This window comes from Nyctereutes procyonoides, unplaced genomic scaffold, assembly GCF_905146905.1.
Source record: "Nyctereutes procyonoides isolate TBG_1078 unplaced genomic scaffold, NYPRO_anot_genome, whole genome shotgun sequence".
NCBI lineage: Eukaryota > Metazoa > Chordata > Mammalia > Carnivora > Canidae > Nyctereutes > Nyctereutes procyonoides.
In genome coordinates this window covers 28,530,001-28,552,789 of record NW_026575132.1, presented here as the reverse complement: position 1 = coordinate 28,552,789, position 22,789 = coordinate 28,530,001, and the positions used below count along the sequence as shown (strand labels likewise).

General features: G+C 50.0%; 1 protein-coding gene across 3 annotated transcripts in view; it reads left to right on the top strand.

Annotated features, from left to right (window-relative positions):
- Positions 1-308: 308 nt before the first annotated feature.
- The window catches only part of PAX3 (paired box 3), a 97,531-nt gene continuing 75,050 nt past the window's right edge, over positions 309-22,789 (top strand). For 2 of the 3 annotated variants that reach the window (XM_055345401.1, XM_055345399.1), the window contains exons 1-4: positions 309-599; positions 1,862-2,097; positions 3,448-3,577; positions 4,690-4,824. In XM_055345401.1, coding sequence (XP_055201376.1) covers positions 515-599; positions 1,862-2,097; positions 3,448-3,577; positions 4,690-4,824 — 586 coding nt within the window. In that variant the 5' untranslated portion in view covers positions 309-514. The remainder of the gene's footprint in view (positions 600-1,861; positions 2,098-3,447; positions 3,578-4,689; positions 4,825-22,789) is intronic. The other variant, XM_055345400.1, reaches the window with a different exon arrangement.

The following is a 22,789-nucleotide window of genomic DNA, read 5'->3' as shown; positions in this document are numbered from 1 at the left end:
CTGGCATCGCCGGGGATGGGAAGAGAAAGTGGCCGCTGTCGCCCAATCAGCGCGTGTCTCCGCCACCCGGGACGGTCTCCCCGTCGGCCAATCGCAGCTCAGGGCTCCTGACCAAGCTTTGGGTGAAAGGACTAATAAATGCTCCCGAGCCCGGATCCCCGCACTCGCACTCGGTGTCACGACGGGAGGAGACTCGGGCCGGCCGCGCGCGCCCCGCCCCCGGCTCCCCGCGCCCCGCGCCCCAGCCCCAGCCCCAGCCCCGGGGCCGCCCGCACACACGCGCCCCGACCCGGACCCTGCGCCCGGGCTGGCGGTCCTGGCCTCCGTGGCCCCTGCCCGCGCGCCCCCCGCGCCCCCCGCGCGCCTCCGGGCCAGTGGCGGCCGTCCCCGCCCGCGTCCGCGCCGCTGTCCCCAGCCTCCTTTGGGCGCGGAGTCCCCTGGGGTCGCCAGCGCCGCGCTTGCCCCTCGGCTTCGCCTTCGCCTGGATACAATTCCCGAGCGGAGCCGCCCCAGGATGACCACGCTGGCCGGGGCCGTGCCCAGGATGATGCGGCCGGGCCCGGGGCAGAACTACCCGCGCAGCGGCTTCCCCCTGGAAGGTAAGGGAGGGCCTGCGCGCGCCCAGCCGGGGACCCCGGAGCCGGGAGCCGGGCCCCCATCCCCCGGGGGGCTCCCCCGGCTTCCCCGCAGGCCCTGGGAGCCCAGCCCGGGAGGGAACGGTCGGGCCGAGATCCCCACTCGACTCCCCCTTGCAAGCAGCGCAGCTCTTTCTGCAAACCCTGGCGGAGCTCGGCGGCCGGGCCTGGTGCAGGCCGCCGCTTTCCTTTGCAGTTTTGGAAATGCCGCGCTGGGGAGGGGGTCAACCGGCTTCTGGGCCCCCCCCCAAAGCAACTTCTCCGCATTCTCTCCGCCTCCCAAGGCCTCTCAAAATCGTCCAGCTGCGTCCATATTTGCTAAGCTTTTGTTAGCTCCGTAAGGAGTTTCTTGCGGGTGCAAAGTGTAGTGGCAGGCAACCGGGCGTGCGTGCGGGGCACCGTGCTTGGAATCTTTAGTATTAGTTGATTCATTAATTAGAGTTCCATTCATCTCGAGTGGCATCTGGAAGTTTCCATAACACTTTTGGGTTAACTGCCTTTCCTTCACCCAAAAGGGACTCCCAAGGCGGGAAGACTTACAAGTCCGAGCCCTTCTGGATAGTTTGTGAGGTTGGAGCGACCGAGCGGGATGCTGATCCAGCCGGGCTGGCCTTCAGGCGGGGTCTAGAGTAGAATGTCATACCCTGAAGGTGACTAGAGGGGAAGGGTCTGTGCGCAGACCTGGCTGGCTGTGTCTCTGTCCCGAGGTGTAACAGGTGACAGACGCTGCCACCGGAGACTCTTTTCCGGACCCTCTTTGACCTTTGGCTGCTGCACTCTTAGCCAGAAACCCCAAGGATTGCCAGCACCCCCAAGCTCCTCAGAGAGGGAGCAGATCCAGTTGAACAGGGTTTGGTGTGAGCAGAGTTCCAGAAGGCCGGCGTCTGGGCAGACTTTTCTCTCAGCCAGGACGCTGTTTCTTGAGCAAACCTCAAGATTCTGGCTTCAGGGTTTCCCCCCTTCCAACACCGCCACTCTCCGTGGGCCCAAAAGGAAGGCAGTTTCTCTGGGGCAAGTTAAGTGCTCCCGAATTGCTTAATAACTTGAACAGATGTGGTTGGAACAGGGTCTGGGGCGGGCAGCCGGAGGCCGCACAGTTGCAGCGCTGGGGCTGCAGTGGGCCGATTGTCCAGAAGAGTGTGAAGTTAGGGGGGCTCATCTTTCCGGGGCTCTCTGTTCTCTCGCGATGACTTTCCTCTGCCTCTCCTTTCGCCTTCTGCTCCCAGTGTCCACTCCCCTCGGCCAGGGCCGAGTCAATCAGCTCGGAGGGGTGTTTATCAACGGCAGGCCGCTACCCAACCACATCCGCCACAAGATAGTGGAGATGGCCCACCACGGAATCCGGCCCTGTGTCATCTCCCGCCAGTTGCGGGTGTCCCACGGCTGCGTCTCTAAGATCCTGTGCAGGTACCAGGAGACGGGCTCCATCCGCCCCGGTGCCATCGGCGGCAGCAAGCCCAAGGTGAGCGCACGGGTCTGGCCCTCTAGGCCTCCGGCCCTGTGGTCTCCCGCTCAGGGAAGATGGGGCAGGGGGCAGGGACTGTCCTGGGGGGTTTCCCAAGGAGTTATTTTTCAGGACTGGGAAGGGGTGTGTGGGGTGTGTGTGTATGGTGGGGGTGGGAGGACTCGGTTGCCGCCTGGGCTAAAGGCTAAGGGAAGACTCCAGCCTTCTTGCAAAGGAAATATAGCATTTTAAAAACTGTTCTAGAACCCTAGAATACTCATGAAATCGTTTTAATAGGCAAACACCTAAGCATGCAGCTGCATGTGCCCACCTGTTGCTGGTTTCTTCCGCAAGAGTTTTCCCAGCTCCCACCCACTGCACTCGCCCTCGCCAAACCTACTTTAAGGAGCCACTTTTGGTTTTCTAATGGTTTCTCTCCCACCTTCTGTCCCCAACCCCCTTCAGTCCGAATTGTCTTCAGGGAGTTAAAAGCTAGGGTGATTTGTTTTCTTTGTGATGAGCAGCTGACCTAGCATTGAAAAAGCAGTTTGGTACTATCTTCAAATTATTTTGGTTCCTTTTTAAAAAATGAAAGAGTCACACTGGCTAAGGCTCAGTGGGAGGGGATTACATAGGGTCTGCCTTTTCTTCTGGATGTGGGGAAAATCCAATATAATTTTCTAGTTGCCACAGGGCAAAATCAGAAAGAGGGTTCTGGTAAACTGAAGACTTCCAAACACCCTGCTCCACCCCCCACCCTCAGCTCCTTTTGCACCTTCTCCAAGAGTCTCTGGAAATTACTTTCATTGAAAGAAAGAAAGAAAAAAAAAAGGAACCAGTCTCTCAAATTATCCATATTTGTTATACTCTGATTAATTTTTTTAAACCTATACCATCAGCTTTTGCATTTCATTCTGCTCTTCAATTTAGCTCCAACCTTGTGCTTTTTGGGGGAGAGATACAAGTTACAGATCTAACCTGATTTTTTTTTCTCTTCTCTTTCAAACATTCCCCCTTTTTAGTTTCATTTTCCCGTTGTTTCTGTGTAAGGAGTTGACTTTCCTTATTTTCAGGGATCAGAAAGCACCTCCCCCACCCCCACCCCCACAAGACGTTATAAGTCTTGTTAATGTATCCTGATCGTCCAAGCTTGCCTAGGGGGGAAGAGGGTCTCCAGGGGTGGGGCCATCTCTCTTCTACCCCTTCCTGAAACTGAACTGCCTCACAGAGCTGGGGTCCTTTTGCTAACAAGGGGGACTTCCCCAGGGGGTGCAGGAAGGTGCATCTCACAGGGCTTGAAGGCCATAGGGCCTCCACATTTGGCCCTGAGTACTGGGTACCAACGCCTGCCTGCCTGTTCTCTTAAAGCAGGTGACAACGCCTGACGTGGAGAAGAAAATTGAGGAATACAAAAGAGAGAACCCGGGCATGTTCAGCTGGGAAATTCGAGACAAATTACTTAAGGACGCTGTCTGTGATCGAAACACTGTGCCCTCAGGTACCAGGCCCATTAACGTGTTGGAGGCGCGGCCGGCCAGTCACTGTTCCCCCTGGGGCGCACGCAGGGGGGCCATCCGAGCCATAATCACCCCAAAGATCCATCTGGGCGATCTGGAGGCAGCCGCTCGCAGGGCCCTGAAACACTCCCGAGCCAGCCGCGGTCTCGGTGTTTCAGGAGAGGGGCTGAGCTGCTGGGCCCGGGGTTGAGAGACCTCCAAGGGCTCCCCGAAGAGGATTTCTGTCGAGGAGGCAAAGGCAGGAAACGCCAGGCGGAGGCCAAGCGTTTATTAATATTGATGCTCCCTTTTAAAGAGAAACAAATGTTTGGGTAACCCCAACCGAAGGGAGATGGGGCTGCGCCAGCCCAGGCTTCGCCGGGTGGCCGGGGAGGGGAGGCCTCGCTGCGGCCGCTTCTTCCGAGAGTCGCAGGGACCCTCCGGCGCCCCGGCAGCAGCGGGGGAGGCGCAGGAGCAGCGGGCGCAGGGGCGAGGCGGGGGCGCGCGGGAGAGTTTGTTTTTAATTAAAAGGAAACTCCCTTTCCCCCCTGCGAGAACGAGATATTTCAGAGTATGGATTTGTTTACCAGACTGGGATCTGGAAAAAATAAATGGGGGAGAGTGCATTTTCTTTTGATTTTTTTTTTTTTACAATAGGAAACGATTCTGCAGTTGAAATTTAAACCCTATATAGAGCCCGGAAAAAAAAAAAAAGTTGAATTGCAAGGGATGGGTCCGCTGCGGTTCTTCCTCCCTTGGCGCGAACCGCGGAGGCCCAATCCCCAGGCGGTGGTAGGGGCTCCGGGTGGGCTGGCGGGCAATTCTCTTCGCCTGGAGACTTGGCGCCCGGTCTGTAGGGCAGAAAGGGGAGATGCTTCCTGCCGGGACGCGAGGGATGGAGACGGCGGCTCCCGGCTCTACCTTGGAGGTGCGGGCTTCCCCGGGCTCCATCCCCGGGGAGCTGGCTGGGGCGGGGGGCTGGAGCGGGGGTGAGCGCGGTGGAAGGACCAGGAGCCCCAGGCTGCAGGCGCGAGGTGCGGGGCGGGCCCGGGCCCCCCTGGGCGCTCAGGGCGGGAGGCTCAGGCTGCGCGCTCCCCCCTCCTCCCACCTCCAGTGAGCTCCATCAGCCGCATCCTGAGGAGTAAATTCGGGAAAGGCGAAGAGGAGGAGGCCGACCTGGAGAGGAAGGAGGCGGAGGAGAGCGAGAAGAAGGCCAAGCACAGCATCGACGGCATCCTGAGCGAGCGAGGTAAGCGGCGGCCGGGGCGGGCGAGCCAGGACCCTGCGCGCTCTCACGTCGGGGCGCCGGGGTCACGGGCCTGCTCGCAGCATCCACCGCACCCGGGGGAGGCCGCAGGCGCCCCCGGACCGAACACAAAAGAGCTCTTTTCTTTCTCTTCTTGCGTGCTAAGTCTTTCTTCTGCACCGCTCTCCCCGCCGGGGTCTAGGACCCAGAACTGCGGTTTGGTGCGGGGCTACCCTCTTGCCCTCGGCGGCGGCTGGGGCGGCCTTGGGGGGCAGGGGCGGCGGGTGAGCCTCCGGAGGCCGCAGGACCTTTGCGCTCTCAGGAAAGGTCCAGATCCCCAGGGGGTTTCCCATCCTTGGAGGAGGGGAGAGGAGACGTGGACTCGCAAGTCTTTGGGGGCGTGCCAGCCGCCTTATGAGTACATACATAATACATCATAGATACATATATGTAAGTTGGTCCTTACATTGGTTTTCAAATGATTAGGGCTCGATGTCTGTGTGTGTCAGGGAGTATAACCGGCCCAAGATGTGGATTCTTGCGCCCCTGGTGTTGGCACACTGCCTCCACCAAAGGTGCAGGCCACCTGCTCCTGGCCGCCTGCGACCTGTCATCGCCAAAGAGAAAGGCTCTGGTCAGGAGCCATCAGTACAGCCTACTTCCCGTATACCTGCAGCAGAGGGTCCTGGGAATCTAAAGGTGTCCTCCCCTTCCACAAAAGGAAAAGTGAACCAAGTAGAAGCTGAACAGGAGAGGGGTCCTTGCAGCAGTTCCCTGCTCAGCACTTTCGGCCCCGGCCCCGGGATGGCTGCGCCTCCACAAAGTGGCAGAGGGCCGGAGGCGCCTGGCGTCCCGGCTGCCGCTGGAGTTGCCGCTTCTGGGCCGGGCAGGACTCTGGTGGGTTGAGTTGAGCTTTGACTTGCCCTGGAAGGGTAGGCGGCAGTCCAGGTGGGCTCGGACACTCCCTGCGGCCAGCTGGGTCCCAGCCCTCAGCACGTGGCCTCTGGAGTAGGACCACGGGGTGGGGGTGGGGGGGGAGAGCTGGTCCCTTTCCTGCTCTCAGGGCCCAACCCCGGCGCAGGGCAGCAGCTTTACAAACCAGGGCAAAATCTGGGCAGAACCTTGAAGAGACACTTTGATTTAGATATGAGAAACCCCAACAGCTGATTTCAGGGATAGAAGCCTGGATGCTCTGGCTCACGCGGGCAATCAGGAAAAGATACCCCAAACCGTGACAGGTTGGGCAGGAGGGACAGACGCAGCTGCTTTCCTTACAGGCAGGGGACTCACGGGATTCTTAGCGTAAGCCCCTCCTTTGGGAGGGGTGCTTTTCTGCTCCAGTCTCTGAGAGGACACCCCAGCTATATTCCAGGCCTCGAGGCAGCACAGAGGTACTGGGGAGGGAGGAAGGAGAGAAACCAGCCAATCCCAAACCCAACGGGCCCCTGTGGGCCGAGGGGCAAGAAGCCCGGAGCTCCCGGAGAGGCTCAGGAAGGAGGCTTTGCTACTTGTTGCTGGAGGCGCCGGCGAGAGACCCGCCGCTCCCTCGCAGCACAGGCAGCCGAGGCCCAGGAGACAAAACGCCCCAAATGAGCTGGTCAAACATTTGTACAACTTTTCCAGCTTTTACAAAGAAGGCCTTCTCTACACAATCTACACTTGGAGATGAACTTGGGAGACAAAGCCTGGAGAGTCCATTGAAACTCACACTTTAGCTCGGCCCAGACAAAGCTCCAGCTCGCAGCAGCTTGATGTGAACAAAGGAAGGCAACCTTTTTATAATTCAAGGAGAAAAGAAGAGAAAACAGCTCCACAAAGGGCCGAGAATAGACATTATGGGCTTGCAATGAGGGATGAATTATTCAATGAGCTCCAATAGCTGCTGCGCCAGGAAGTTTTATGGACTCTCCAGCGTGGAAAAAGTGGCTATTTCACCTACAAAATGTTTCTAGTCTTTTGGGCCGTCTAGCTGGGCCGGCTGCCATTCAAGGGCAATTGCTACCATTTTTAAAATCAGAGTATTCTCCCCAGCGGGGGCTGTACCGTCGAAAACACACACACTCCGCAGAGGCCGAAGAAGCCTAATTTAATTTGGTGTTGTCAGAGAAGATGCGGGGTCCCTCTCTTCAGCGGCCCTAGCTCCCTTTCCAGAGAAGCCCGGGAGGGCAAGAGGGGCAGCGCGAAGGGAGAGAGTGAAGTGTAGCAATGGGAAGTCCAGAAACTTCCAAGCATTACCTCTGTTGTTTGGGCACCAAAAGTCACCGGCTGCCCCGCTTGTAACATAGAACATGAATGTTGATAAAGCGACCTGAGCCGGGAGGGAGAGGAGGCTGGCTGAGAAAGGATCTTGGGGTGCCTGGAGCAAGGGTGACCGCGCTCTCTGGAGGTTCCAGCGAGGGGGTGGAGAGGGGGGCGTCTTTCTACGTGCCAGACTCGGACACAGGAAGACAGGCGCCCTGGAGGTCAGAACTGCCCTGGTCTTTCTGCGCAGTGCTCGGCCTTCTCCTGGGCGACCTCTTTCCCTCGCCCGACCCGAGAGCTGCTGGGGTGCAGACTCGCTGCGCGCGCGCCCTTGCCGCCGCGCACCCCTCCCGGGGCGTGCTCCCAGCGCCTTCGGCCCCGCGCGGAAGGAGAAGGCTGGGGGGCCCGGGACGGCACCCCTGCACCCCCCCGCCTCCCCCCTGCCTGCTCCCGGCCCTCCGGGGCCAGCACTGAGATCGGAACGGGCGCAGTCGGAGGAGCCCAGCCCCGGTCGCAGCATCGGGGGCTGTGGGCGCAGCCTCCGCGGCGGCCACTCAATGGGCGCCTCTGTTCCTCCCCCGGCGCGGCCGAGCGGGCCCGCGGGCGCCGCCACAATGGGTCGGCCCCCACCCCTGCGCCCTGCGCCAAAGCGCCGCGCCGCCCCCTCCCCTGCGCTCCGGCCGGCTCGAAGCTTAGCTCGCCGGGCTGCAGCCGACTCAATTGCCTCCTTTATGTCCTTCTCACTTTCATCTAGACGCAGCCCGCCTCCCCCCCCTTCTTCTCCTTTTTTTTTTTCTCTCTTGCCTGAGGCTCACATTAGTGAAATTTCTGCAACCTCCCCCCATTTTTTTCTTATTTTAAAGAAAGCCCTTAACACAAAAGCAGTGACTAATCAATAGAAACAGCTCCTTCATCTCTTCCTCCTCCTCCTCCTCCTCCTCCTCCTCCTCCTCCCCCTCCTCCTCTAGCAGGGTGACGCTTTTCCTGTTTGTGAGTTTTGGGAAACATTTTTGCTTTGTGCCGTAATGGAATTAGAGGACAGATGAGGACTGTAAATGGGACACGCGACGGCAAGACTCTCGCTTAAATATTTAGATGCAACGTTACAATTACTGACTTGTTGCCGCGGCTTTGAAGTGGCAGCTCGGGAGCGCAGGGGGAGAGAGGCCAGATTGCCCAGTTGCTGTTTTGATTGGGGCTGGAGATACACTTTCATGAAATCTCCAGTGAGCGTGGGAGGTTTGCAACCATTCCGGAGATGAGGCTGCGAGGCCCCCAGCGTAGGTCGATTGGGGCGCACCCTCCGTTCCTATCTCTCCCTTGCCATTTGACATTTATGAAAAGCGGGTCTTTTTTTTTTTTTTTGAGAAAGTAAAAGTGACAAAAGTTTTGCTCCAGTCCCGTTGTTTGTAAACTTGCGAGCTTTTCCGCAATGAGTGGGACGCCGTCGGCTTTTCAGGGGGAACAGGAGAGAAAGCAGCTGGAAGCGCAGAAAAGTTTGAAAGGCCCCCGAACTATTTCATTTCCAATGGAATGATGAAAAGAGCACTTTATCATTAGCGGGGCTGCTGCAGGCGAGAGGAGCGGAAGGCCGCTTCTCCCCCGACTTCGCGGGGAAGGATGTTGGGGCGCGGGGGGCGCAGGGGTGGGGGGCGCGGGGAGGCCGGGCAGGCCCGGGAGGCGTTCTCCCGCAGCCCGAATCGCGGGGTACAAGCTCTTAGGTTTGTGGCCTCGGAACCCTTATCAACGCGGACAGCCCACTCTCCCAGTCCCTTTGCCAGGATGCCAAATCTGACCCCGATGTCGCCTCTAGTCTCTTGAGTGAATTTTATATTTTCTGAAGCCCTTACGATGCCCAACAGGGAACTGGCACCCATTTAAAAGTGTCCTGGAAATATCAGGACTCGCATTAAATTAAAACCCCACGCTGCGTTCTTTTCAGGGATGTAAAAGTAGCGATTTTCTTGTTGGGATGATTAAAAAAGAAAGAAAAGAAGAAAGAAAGAAAGATGAAAGAAAGAAAGGAAGAAAGAAAAGAAAAGAAAGAGAAAGAAAGAAAGAAAGAAAAGGAAGGAAGGAAGGAAAGAAAGAGAGAAAGAAAGAAAGAAAGAAAGAAAGAAAGAAAGAAAGAAAGAAAGAGAAAGAGAGAAAGAGAGAAAAGAAAAAACCAGCAGAATTCAGGTCTTGTAGATTTTTCTTTTTTGCTTGTTGGTCTTGTTTGGTTGGCTGCTGTATGCTTACTCTCTAGCCTTATTGAAAACATGCAGATTTTCTAATTAATGCTTGAAATCGTATGTTTATTTTGGGGCTTGATTTGATTGTTGATAGCACCGGAACGGGGGACGTCGGGGCTTCAAGTGCGTAATAATTACTGAAGGGTCATTTAAGAGTCCCCAGGGCTTCGCAATAAAACCCACCGGGGCGGTGAGGCGGAACCAGCAAGTGCGCCTCGGTTCAGGAGTGGGATTTGCCGAGATCAATCAGGTGAGGAGGAGCGTTGCCACCGAACCCAGTCGCACTATCCATGCATAAATATATTTGGACGACAAAAAAAAAAAAATCCTTTCTAACCGAGAGGTTAAAAGTTGAAGTCGTACCTAGCAAGTAAATAGCCAACGAAAATTAAAAGTCGCAGCAGCAGCAGCAGCCACAACGAGTGAGCCTGGGGACTGGGGACAGGGAAGGGTCGGTTCTGGGGTTCTAGACAGGTGACTTATTTATGCGGGTAAATAAAGATTAAAGAACCATTAAGAACGTACATATATAACTAACACGACACTAACAGACAATTAAGCAGTCAGTTTAATGCCTTATCTCACCGGCTGCTCTGGGGTTGTTTTACAACTAGGAATTAAAATCTGAAAAGGAAGTTTTCAGCAGCTCTGGCCAAATATTGATTAAGTAGCTGTTTGTTGATAGCATTGTTACGCATTAAAAGGCCGGGATCGCGGCCCCTCACTGGCCATCTTCTATTGTGAGGGATTCTGAACCACAGAGATCAAAGCGGGATCATTTCAATTTATCTGTCTTGGAAAATCCCCCTTTTCCTCTGAAACCTCTAAGGAGGATTGACCAAATTCTCTTTAAGAAATTGGAACCCAAACCAGTTACATGTCGTAGGTTTGTAGAGAAGAGATTCGTGGGGTGTTTTTAATTATCCTATGGTGATTTCTTGTTTAGAGCTTAGGCTAAGATGGTGAATTTATCATCAAATAGATTCTCATTTTTGAAGGGTGGCTGGAGGCATGGAAGCTACTATCCGCCTGTCCCTAAATTTCTAAGTGTGGAACTTTCACCAAAGTTGTCTTCTAAGCTGCAATGATGTAAAGGAAAGATGTCAGATTTTTTTTTATGTAAAGCTGGGTGGGGAATAATTAAATACACGGGAAACTGGGAGTTATACTGACTGCATTTCTCTACATGTGTTTCTATATTTGTGTGTTTATAGATGGTTACATGAGTCTCATGTATATTTTTACCCCCCCCGCCCAAAACGTAGGAGTAGATACGTATTTGTGTGTATAGTTTGTACATCGTTAGAGTTTATTTATAAGTTTGTCACTATGAATTATGCTGGCAGTAAACTATATCCAGTTGCACAAAATAAAAGCTCATTTGTCCAGTGGATTACACTTTCTAGAGTCACCAGAATTTGAGGTAACAGCACAGCCTCCCAATTATTATTCAGTACTGCTGTTGAGGGCTAGGAAAAATCTTTCCCTGAATGATTTTATGACTTTTCAGCTCGTGATTTTTAGATGAACTATTAGACTTTTTTTTTCCTAGAGCAAGAATTCAATATATTTGGATAGATTTTTCTTTTATTGTGAGAGCTAAAATTCCTGCAAGGGCTTTTTTGGAAATACCATCTCTGTGCTTAATTTGCAAATGCCAACAAATCACTGTGAGGTTGTGAAATTTATGCCAGATCCAGGCTTTGGATATTCAAATGTGCATCCTAGATCTGTGTTTCTGAATCCCCTTCTCTGTGCCTATTGCGGAGCTAAATAATTGTGCATGGGGCTATTTATCTTTATTTCATTTTGTTTTTATTCTTTCTGGTTCATTCTTCAACAAGATAGGTCTTGATGTATAGAACCTCTAGTGGATATTTTCTAATGCATTTTATTATAATCTCCCAATTAACTAATATTTTGCCTATGCTCAAATGTTCTTTGATAGAGTCCCAATCATTAGAGTGTAGAGAACTGCCTGAAATGGATTAAGCTGGAAGTGTGAGTCAGCTCGGATCTGTTATGGTTACCCTGTCTTGGGTCCAGATGCAGCATTAGAGAGTTCTTTGTTGCATAGTCCACATGTACATGTATATTTTGTATATGTATGGAGTTAAAGTAACTTTTCTCCTTGGGTATCAGGCTACGTGTCCATGTACTGCTGGGGAGGGCAGCAGGATTGAGCTCCAAATTGGACCTGATGTCAGTACCAAGGCAGAATTACTGATTCAGAGACTGGCTTATGTCAATGCCATCTCAATAAAGTTGGGGAAAATAAACACGATTTTGATATTATAGTAAAAACAAACAACAAACAAACAACAAAAAGAACTGGCTGCCTTTATCTGAGAAACTGTGATCCCAGAAAATGAAAGGGAATTTCAGAAGTTGCCCTTCTCTTGGAAGATGCACACCAAGGTAGGAACGGAGGACCATCTTCTGCTCTGTTGGGAAAGATTTTCTTGCCCCATTGCTGCTGGTCTCTGGTAGAGAATGTCACATTCAGCTGTCAGCTCTGTCTTGCAGTGTTGGGCCAAACACGGAGCCCCAGCAGCGTTGAACTTTTTTGCTGGAATCAGGACATCTGTCTCCTAAGAAAGCTTTTTCTCAAATGATCTGTGTTAGGATTATGCTCTCAAATAACGAGAATAAATGCAATTTCCAGTTTGTAACTGTAAGGAACATGCACCATTATCAAAATGCCCATTAACATTACAGAACATCTATTCAAGGGAGATGAGTTAGAAACTTCACCACTGTCAAAAGGAGATATGAAAACCATGGAACATAGTTGCTGAGAATGCGTGAGGAAAGGTTTTATGAATTCTTACCTTCAATGTCTGTTTTCTTTCTTTCCTTCTTGATAAGAACTAAGAAAAAACTAGCAAACAACTTCTGCTATGGAAGTGGCCACTTCTCTTTAAAGAAGAGAGCACATGTTAATAAAGGGTGAGGTAAAATTTAGAATTTGATTTGATGCACATTTCTCTTAGGAAGGAAAATCCTGACAAAGAGTTTTACCTTGCACATTGCATGCAGCAAAGTTTGTAGCATTTGGATGTTTGCTGCAGGATTTTAAGCAAACAACAATAACAAAGAACGTCTTCTCTTTGGGGTGAAGCGACTTGATCAAAGTAGTCTGAGTTTTTGTGCCCTCCTTACTGCCGTGATTGGGAAGTCAGTCTTCCTCAGTAGAACAAATTAGGACTCATGACAGGCAATAACCGAATAGCTGGATATTTGTCTCCTTCAACCCATTAAGGAATTTCACAACTGTATGTATTTTTCTTTGGGCAGATTTAATGCAGCTACAACAGTATAGTAACAAAATCTTAGTTCTAGGAGCCAATCAATTGATTCCATTTAAAAATAGAATCCATTTGAATCCATTCAAAATGCTCTGTGACAAGGATGGGAGACTCTTCTTGGCTGACCAACATGGAACTGAGGGAGAGGAAATACCACTGATTTTTAGCATTAAAAATGTCCGGGGTCATATCTATCATGAGTTCAAACAGTATCATTTCATGGAGGCTTAAGTGTAAATTTTTAGAATTTTTAACATCGGCCGGTAGGCATATTTCCGGAAATAACCACTGAATTAAATGTCCCTGCTTTTATGTCATTAGATGGAAATGATAAATAAGTTAGGGTAGAATAGTTACAAAAAGAAAGTTAAGTGCTGTGCAATTTATGTTGCAACATGGGATTGGTTTAATTTTTTAATTGTTGCGGACTTTCCTAGTGAATTCTTGTATGGTGACATACAAATTTGCATTTTTTAATAGCCTACATTTGTAGGCTGGTGATTTTACAGGTACATAGACATACAAATGCCAGTATAGGCATAACTTACCCAGTCAAACAACCACCTGGGCATGGTATGGAGATACTGATATCTTCCTTATTTCCCTTATAGGGCCTATCTTTATAGAAAGGCATTTTATTTTTAAATAATGGTAGACTTATGGAGTCTATTTTCAAACATATTTTAAAATTCTCCCCATATTCAAATATATTATCACGATTAAGAAAATCTTGACCAGTAGGGGTGAGAGTGTGTGTGTGTGTGTGTGTGTGTCTCAATTACCATGGTTGAGCTTAACCTGAACTAAAGAAAATTAATTGGTCCAATTCATTTTATTATAAGAAAAGCAACAGGTTCCTTCTTTCTGAATCCCTACTTGGCCGTTTTCCTGATGAGGTTTACTAAAGCATTTGAGTGTTTCTTGTCTGTTCTGACTTAAACACACCCCCGCATCCCTTTCCCTGCCTTTGCTTGCACTGCAAGAGCCCAGGACCCAAGGCAAAAAGTGCCCTGTTCTTGCAGCTTTAGAGCAATTGAGACCACGCACATTTCAGGTGTGACCCCTCAAAGTTCAGTTCTGACGTCTCTAAGATGGGGCAGGCACATCATAGCAACATCCAGGGGGATATAAGAAGAGAAGGAGGAGATGCAAGTTATGTGCAAATCGCATGTATCATAGGAAAACTCAAAATCTTGGGGGAGAAAAATTCTCCGAACATGCAGAAAGTGACCAGCCTGCTGGCAGATGGGCTCTGCCCAAAGGCAGATAAAAAGCTTAATTCAGGGCTTAGGAGCAACAATGAAGCAATACACACACACACACACACACACACACACACACTCACTCCACTTTCACCGAGTCAAAAAAGTTGAGTTGATAAGCAACTATTTAACATAATAGATTTTGTTGACATACTAGATAGGAAAAATAACAAAATTCGAAAGCCATTCACTGGGTTGTCAAAAGATATTTCTAAATTGTTTTTTTTCTCCAAGTTCTGCAGATTTTCTCGCTTAGATTAATTTGGCTTTTTCAGAGTCCTCCAAACTGAACGTTTCTTTCTTTGTTTCTGTTTTGTTTTGAAATTTTTTTTGGGGGGGTACACGTTCTTTTCGCTCCACCGGAGACTGACAACTAGTTGCTTTTTGAAAATGAGTCTCATGCATGCATGCATTCCCACTCCTGGAATTCTGTGGCAGTGCCTGGTTTTACAGAATCGCTTTTGCACAATTTCTCCTTCTGCCCCCCTCTTTTAACTCCATTGTTCTTAAATATCTTCTTAGCTCTGCACCGCACGTGAGATTGTATACATTTCTCTTTGTGCATGATTCTCCTTCCCTCCTCTCAAACATGAGTTCAGAAATATTAAAGAAATGTTCCCAAGGAGTGTGCGTTAAGCTGGAGGATACATTTCAAGGACCTTTCTATTTGATTCCCCCCCATCCATTTCCCAGAGCTCCGGACTTGTGTGTTGTGTGGGTGCAACGCGAGAGCTGAAAACAAAGTAGCCTGGCTTGTGAGGCTTGTGAGGCTTTGGGCAGAGGGGGGTGCCGAGAGCCCCTGCCCCGCGTGTCCCTGCTGGAGCAGCTCGCTGGTGCAGCCACTGCAGAGAAGCAAGGTTGTTTTCTTATCCCTGCATGCACTGGTCTGACCTGTCTCCGAAATAGGTCAGGCTGGGGCACAGCAAGTTTATGCAGCTGTTGGGGCTTAGGCGTCCCGGCAGGCAGCCTGGGTGCCTTGGTTGGCGGCCCCCAGTGAACTGCTAAAAATTTGCTGGCGAGCCACTAGGCCTTCCTTCTGAATCTGTGCTTCCCCCTCCATCCCCCACCCCCACCCCACTAAGGCTTTTAGATGCAGGAGGACTCCTGGATTATGGGGGCCAACCCTCAGCCTCAAAAGGGAAACAGTCTTTGATTCCGGGCATTGCACTCCTGTTGATGCAAACAGTCACATGAAACATATGCTTTGCCAGATTTCATTTTTAAATCGCCCTATTTATTTTGATGGGGTAACAGATTCACTTACATCATTCTAAGGATACCGAGGGAAATAGAGTAACAGGTTTTCTTCCCATCCGTGTCCTTCTGTATCGTGGTCGCCTTCCTAGAGGGCCTGGGCATAAATAAGCAATTCCATCTCCTTCCCTCTTTTAAAAGGATTCTCTCCTCCCTTTGTGCACATGGTAGCCTACTACAGAGGCCATCCTGGGCCTTGCTTCCCCTTCCTCACACCCCCTCCCCCGCCCCCCTGAGCCGAGATTGCAGCAAGTCCGTGTCAGGGCCTGTTTGCACAGCTGTATAGTATTCCATTGCACTGGCGAATGATGATTTATTTAGCATCAGAGAGTTTCCAGTCGAACGGCACCATTTGGCATGTGTGTGAGCTTATTCGTAAAATAACTCGTCCACGCTAGGGACAAAGGGGAGGCATTTGTAATTTTGATAGCTTCGGTGGCATTTTAGGACTGCACTGAGCACAGGTCGGGGAATGCCTGGTAGGCAGGGAGCAGGGGCCTGTTTGCTGTGGCCGCGTGCACGGGAAAAATGAGACACTTTTCTCTACCCCTGGACGTTCCTTGGAGCAAAGTTCTGCTTAGGGATTTGTTCTTCCAGCAGTGACTACCCTCTGGAAATTAATCTGTTGTTGTTCCAAATGGAATATTCTCTAAATCCAAGGAAAGCTTTTTTTTTCCTTTAATTTTTTGATTCTTCTTCCCCCCCCCTTGTCTCCTGTTCATTTCACTCTCCGCCTCCCACCATGTATGAACATATTTATGATCAGCATTCTTGGCTATTTTTTGTTCTGTGCTGGAAAAATTATGGATGATTTTATAACGATTTAGAGGTGACTTACTCTGATTGTTGAGTTTGCAAAAGAATTGGTCAGGGTCACTAAATCAGGGCTGAACTAGTAAGAGAGCAGGTCATGAATAATAAAACAGGGTCTTATATTTCTAATTTTTGAGAAGTGCTGGCCCCGTGTTCTTGGGGTTTCTTGAATTTGGTAAAGGCTGATTTTTAATTTTACGAACTTTTAAGGGGCATGTATCCATTCCTTTCTATGCACAAAGGACTTTTTATGTTTTTGCACATAGCTTGCCTCCCTCAAATCATTTCAGCCTATTTTCCCTTAAATCTGATGCCCAGGAATTCAGTTCTTGATGCTGCTGAGTACCTGGCTTACCTAAGCTGGAAGTCCGAGTCTGTGAAATGAGCCAGAAAGAACTGTGTTTCAGGCGTATGAGAAAAACAACCCTCTCCAAACCCTCCTGGGAAAACTGAAGATGTGAACGCCAATACATATGATGAAGTAACTGTTTCAGGTCATTCCTTTTTTAGGAATGGGCCTTTCAGAAATAGGAGCCTGAGCTAGGAGCTAAGGATTCATTTTTGAAAAGCAGTATCTTGGTTTGGTTTTAAAAAAGGTCAGAAAAACAAAACCAATCTTTTCTCTTGACCGTTCCTGGTCAGCCGGGCTCCAGCATGGTGGAGCTAGGCCGGGGCAGGAAGGTACCCTCTCCTCATTCTAGAACTTTTGTCTGCACTTGGAGAGAAGGCAGCTAGATGGACACTCTGGGCCCTCTCCCCGCTGCCCCTCAGGGAACTGCTCCAGGAACTCGGAGGGAGTCAATTTGAACCTGTAAACAGGCCCGGTGTTAAGAGCATCTGCAAAGAGCTGAGAAGAATCAAAAGCAGCCCCCCCCACCCCCCCAGCTCTGTGCTTACTTTGGATTGAATCAGGCCCAGAGTTTGTGCATCTGATTAGTACCTGCAAACGCGTGTGGCCCTCCACACAGGGGGGAGGGCCTCAGGGGGCTTCATCTGGCAGAGATGTTGATGGGTTGGTCAGGTTATCGGTGACACTGGCCGAGTCACTGCACTGGAGAGGCCCACGCATCCCCACGTTGTTCTCACGCGCCGGGTCACGGGAGAACATTCTCCAGGGCGTGAGGGTGGTGGCTGGCTCGGGTGGGCGAGCAGGGATCGGGAGTGAGAGCCGCTCCCTCTGCTGATCTGGAGACTTGCCACCTTCTCCAAATGGAAAGGGACCCAGGGATCCCCTGGGGGAAGTGCTTGCATTATCGGGCTCAGGTCTCAGTGTCCGCAATCCTGGCTTCTGGGTGGAAAGCCCTGGAGCTTCTGAGGCCCCTCAGAGCATTGAGGGCAGGGGTCTGTCTCCGGATGGCCCGCTGATGAATGGGGGTGTCCTCATAGCCCCGGGGGGGACAGCAGCACAAGAGAGGGGTACGGTTTGGGGGCTCCGTCCAGGTGGCAGGCGGCCTGGCTGCTGTGGGGGGGGGGACGGGGGGGCAGGGGAGGCCGCGTCTACCAGTTCCTCCTGGGAGCCAGCGCCTGCCTGCCTGTGGTCGCTGGGCCTGCCAGGCTCTGAATACTTGCTGAATTGTTGTCTGCAAAGGAGCTGGCGAGGGGAAGGGCGGGATCTCAGCACTGGTGGCGGGTGGCGACTGCGGGGCCAGGCTCTCCCGGGCCCGGGCTCCAGCGTGGAGGCCCGGCTGCAAAAGCCAGTGGCCTCTATGGGATTCAGGTTCTGGAAGCTTCTCAGCGACCTGCTGGGGTCTTGCCTCTTCAAGGTCTTCTTGCCTGGGGAAGGTGTCAGCGGGTGTCTTGGGGCATTCCTGGGTGGGAAGCCAGTGGGCTGGGAAGGCCCCCTCACCTGGTTTTCCTCAGAGGCTCAAGAAGTGGTCAGCGGAGGGGGGTGCTGGTCCAAGCAGGTACTCATTGCCTGGCGCACTCTGGGTCATGTGGTCTGTCCTTTTCTTAGGGAAATTTTTTTTTAATTTATTCACAAGAGACAGAGAGAGAGAGAGAGAGGCAGAGACACAGGCAGAGGGAGAAGTAGGCTCCATGCAGGGAGCCTGATGTGGGACTCGATCCCGGGACCCCGGGGTCACGTCCTGAGCCGGAGGCAGATGCTCAACCACTGAGCCACCCAGGTGCCCCCCAGGCTTTGATTTTCCTACTGGAGTATGAGCGTATACCTTGGGCAGATAAGGAGAGGAACGATTTCCTTATTACAAAATACAAATGACGTAGAAAACCAAATTTGGTCTGAATTTTGTTTGCTGTCTGACTTTATCATTTTATTGAATTACTATAATTGAATGTTACTAGTTTAAACTAACAATTCTTCCCATGAAATGAATCCTTTTTATTATGATTATTATTTTTTTTTATTGAAAACACAAATTAAATTCATTAGAAAAGACAATGACTATCTTTCACATTGAAATTCCTGGTACTTGGAAAATCCTTTTGGAAAAGCTTTAGGAAAAATAAAACTGTCACTCAAACCAGAGTTTGTAGGAAATGATGTTACCAGAACAAGTTTGGGCTTTTTACAGGGATGCTTGAAAACCTCCTTGCCCCGCACCGCACCCCCCGCCCCCGCCCCACTCTGCCTTTCAAATCCTTTGAAAGTGTTTCCCCCCCATTTTCTTTTACAAAGGCCTCTCTGGGCTGACCTTGGGTAAAAGAGGGAGGTATGTCTCAGATGTTGTTCCTTCTCCTTCCCTGTGTCCCCCACCACTGTCCTGCCGTCATCTAGCCTGTCTTCCTCTTGTGCACCCCTACTCCACACACAAGTGTGACGAATGCTTCCACCAACCTCTTCCTGGTTTGCTTGGAGACTCGACTGGTTACCTCTCCCTGGGGTATTTGCAGTTTCCAGAAGGACTCTGGGAGCTGATAACCTAACACGGAGGAATGAATCCCTGATGGTGGAATTCCACATGCCCCCGTAGGAAGGAAACCTTTTGGGGGCAGGGAGGAAAGGGATGGGTTTCTGCTGCCTCTCAAAACACACCCCTGTGGAGCCTAGCTTCATGGTGAATGGCAAGACTGGTTCTGAAGTGAGGGAGCTCCTTGCCCGTGAGTCTGACCTGCCAGGGCATGGTATCCACTGGTGAGCTGTCCAGGAGGAGGCAGGTCCAGGTGGGGCCGAGAGCATTCTCCATCACAAGTGGATTTTCCATACTTCATGGGTGCCGGCGAAGGGCCTTGACTTGTGTCCTTTGGGATTCCTGGCAAGGAGCAAGGCCAGAAGAACATGAAAGGTCTGGTCTGGCCTAGAGCCGTAGACAGGGAGGGTATTGTGGGGCCCGTCTTACGTCAGAGCTCAAAACCCTTTCTAAGGAGCAGACATCTGATCTGAGCTCTCACACTTTTTGTTTATTTATTTTAAGATTTATTTATTCCTTTCAGAGGGAAGTAGTGGGGGTGGGACAGGGGAGGGAGAGAGAGAAAATCTTCAAGCAGACTCCCTGCCAAGCACTGAGCCTGATGCAGGGCTCCATCCTACTGCCTGTGAGATCATGACCTGAGCCAAAACCAAGAGTCAGATGCTCAATTGACTGAGCCATCCAGGTGCCCCAAGCTCTCACACTTTTAGCTGCAGCTGGACTGATGTCAGAGGTCAGCAGAAATGAGTCCCCCCCACCCCCAGTCAAAGGGACTAGCTCCCAAGGGGCAGCCAGGATGGATCTGCTGGCTGGGAAAGCTTTTGGAAAGTGCACAGAAGCACTTCCAGGAGGCTTCTAGAAGGCCAGAGACTCCTAGACTTTCAGTGCTGGTGTCTCAGAGAGCCCCTCGCTTTGGAGGTTGTAGGCCGTGAACGCCCCAGGGAACAGCTGGGATTTATTCCACCTGTGATATATGGGGTTCAGAAAGAGCCTGTCATGTTTGTGAACTACGAAATGATCTTGAATTCCTGCTGAGCCCCCAAAATTGGCACTTAGACTTGATCGATGTTTTATAAGTATGAGGTAACGACAGCAGAGGCAAGCACGTGGAAACAGTTTACATTTCCCCCAGGTCCCCTCAAGTGGAGGATGAAAGAGGAGCCTTGTCGAGGTGAGTGTACCGCAGAGGGGATGAAGCTGGAGCTCCAGGGATCCTCACCTGTGTGGGCCCCACCCATCTTCATGCTATTAGGTTTCTGCAAATGTCACAAAATCAAGATATGCTGGTATTTGCTTCTAAGAGGGGCTCCCTAGATTATAAAGGCTTCAAGTCCCACAAAACTGCATGTATCCTCGTCTTTGTTTGGTTTCAGGTAGGAAAGCTAGAAGCGAGGAGAGACAGTCCCTGTGCATGGACAAGGCCTAGCATGGATGTGTATGAGAGCAAAATAATAATAGTAATAATAATAATAATAACAATGATAATAATAATAATAATTTCTCCTCTACTGTGTCTTGGACTTTAAGGTTGTCAGGAGGCTTCCTTATTTCTCATGCCTTATCCTGTTTATTTATGGAGCCAAAGTCTGGGTGTAGCAACCCAGAGCTGCTGAGAATTGACCTGTGTGGCCCTTACACTACACAACATCCCTGGTACTTGCAGGGAGCCCCTTAGAGGGATCCTGCACAGATTCCTTATAAGAAGATGAGGAACATCTGTCCACTCATGGGATACAGTCAGGTGGGCAAGAGCCCTAATTTTGGGGGTGGGGGGGCTTGGATTCCTCAGCTGTAAAAGTTAGATGAGGCAAATTTTAGATGTCTCTCGTAGGTCTCCAAAACCATGCCCATGACCTGGTTGCTTTTCCTCACTCCCCCTTCCTGCGGGAAGCAGAAGCCCTGGTGAGGCGAAGGCTCTGGTGCCTCCTGGCTCTGGCGGGACGTACAGCCAGGTCCGTTCTCGGCAGACCCTCGGGAGCCCCAGGCAGCCGGGGAATCAGGGCAGGGATGGAGGGGCCTGTGGCCTCTCGATGTCTTAGCAGGTGAGGAAGTCCTACCTGTCTCGTCTTTGGAAGGTGCTGGAACAGTGAGGGGGACTAGAAGCTTGCTGTGCTGAGGAACAGGTGGCCAGGCCACCTCTTTCCATCCACGCAGGGCAGTGCACGGTTTCTTACACCTCCTGTCAAAACTGTGGCTTCCAGAAGAGTCTGGAGACCCCTGGGGGTATGGTATGGTTTCGAGAGTTTCCCCCTAGGTTAGATTTGCTGAAGCAGGACAGTAACATTCCCTCTTCCAAGTCATCTGTGTCTGGATATTTTTCCGTGTGACCAGAGAGGGCCACATGAGATTTCTGGTAGCTGACCAAGTCCACGCCAGAAACCGGGCTTGAGGAGAGAGAATCGGATGATGGTGCATTCACTTCATCTGTTTCTGCTGTGGTGTTGTAAATGTAAATTAACTCCCTCATTAGTAGTTGTCAAAAACTGAATCAGATAAATAAGAATTTTTTTTTGCTTTGGGTCAAAAGACATGCATAGACACAGGGAAAAAATTGGATTTGAACCAATTAATTTTTTCCATGAAAAGCTGAGTTTTGAGGGAAAACTCAAAGATTAAACGGTAGATAATTTCAAACCTAAAAACATTTAGGTTTTGCTTAGTCCTTGCTTTTGCAAGGACTTTGCAATTAAGGATTTCAGAAGCTTGAATGTAAGAAATATTTTTGTTATGCTGAAAACAATTCAAGGCAAGATGTCACAGCCTATCAAGTAGAGATTTTAATAATCTTTTCCTCTTCGCTTTTTCACTCTTCTATTTTGGCGGAAGAAAATAATTTCTAAAGTCAACATTTACGTATTGACTTTTTAGGTTTATATTCTGAAAATAGACGATGAATCATTCAAATGCAGGGGACCTTAACAGCAAAGACCCAATGACAAAATCAACAATGTCAAATGCATTGTGAAAACTTACTTTTTTGAAGAATTTCTAGAGCACATGAAATATCCAAACTAATCTTTGCATGCATAATTTTTCTCATGTATCTGATAATCTATGGCTCAAGGTTTGTTGTAGCCTTCTTTATCTTAAACAAATAGATTTGTGGAAACACATGTGAGCGAATATTGCTACAAAACATCTACTAATCTTTTGAAATAGAAGCCGAACGTTATAAAACCAGAACATCGGGAAGAGGAACTATATATGCCCCTTTATACATTCAGAATAATAAGTACTACTGTTTACCATATGAAAGGGGTTGTCTCTATTTTTCTTAGTGATTATCCTGTACTCAGATCAAATGTACTGCGATTTTGAACCCTGAATCGCAAATTAAAATTTTTATTTGATAAGAGGGAAAGTCACTACTTGACCTGTAGATTAAAGAAGAAATCTGATCTTTGCTACTTTTAGCCAACATTAGAATTTTTGCCGAGTAACTCCATACAAATCAAAACAATTCGAGTTGTCGACTCTCCTTTCTGTATCCATGAACGAACCTCTGACTTACACTCCTGCCCGAATTTGTGCTCCGACAGGTCTGAAGGAGTAGAATTGGTGAGAGCTAACGTTTGTTTAATGTAGTTCGAATAGTAAGATAACCATATAACTTTTAGAAGGGCAGACGTTTGTAATGCTTTGCCAAGTTTGGGGTGGCGAGCAGTACTTGATCTGAGTATTTGATTTCTTCGACTTACTTTTTTTCATGTTTTCTTAAGGAAGTGCGAGTGGAGATTCGAAGAAGAGTTGCCATTCTATTTAACTACATGAAAACATTAAAGTATTGTGGGGAATGCGGAAATACATATGCTTCAGGTTAAAATATTGAGACATCTTGGGTATTTTAACAACATTTCCACTATAAAGTAGCGAGGGCAGCCTTATTTTTTAGACTTCTTTTACACAGGAGGTTACATTTGCTGATTGATTAAAGTAATTTGAACACGTTGGAAGAACACTTCCACTTTGTAGGAGTGAGACATGTA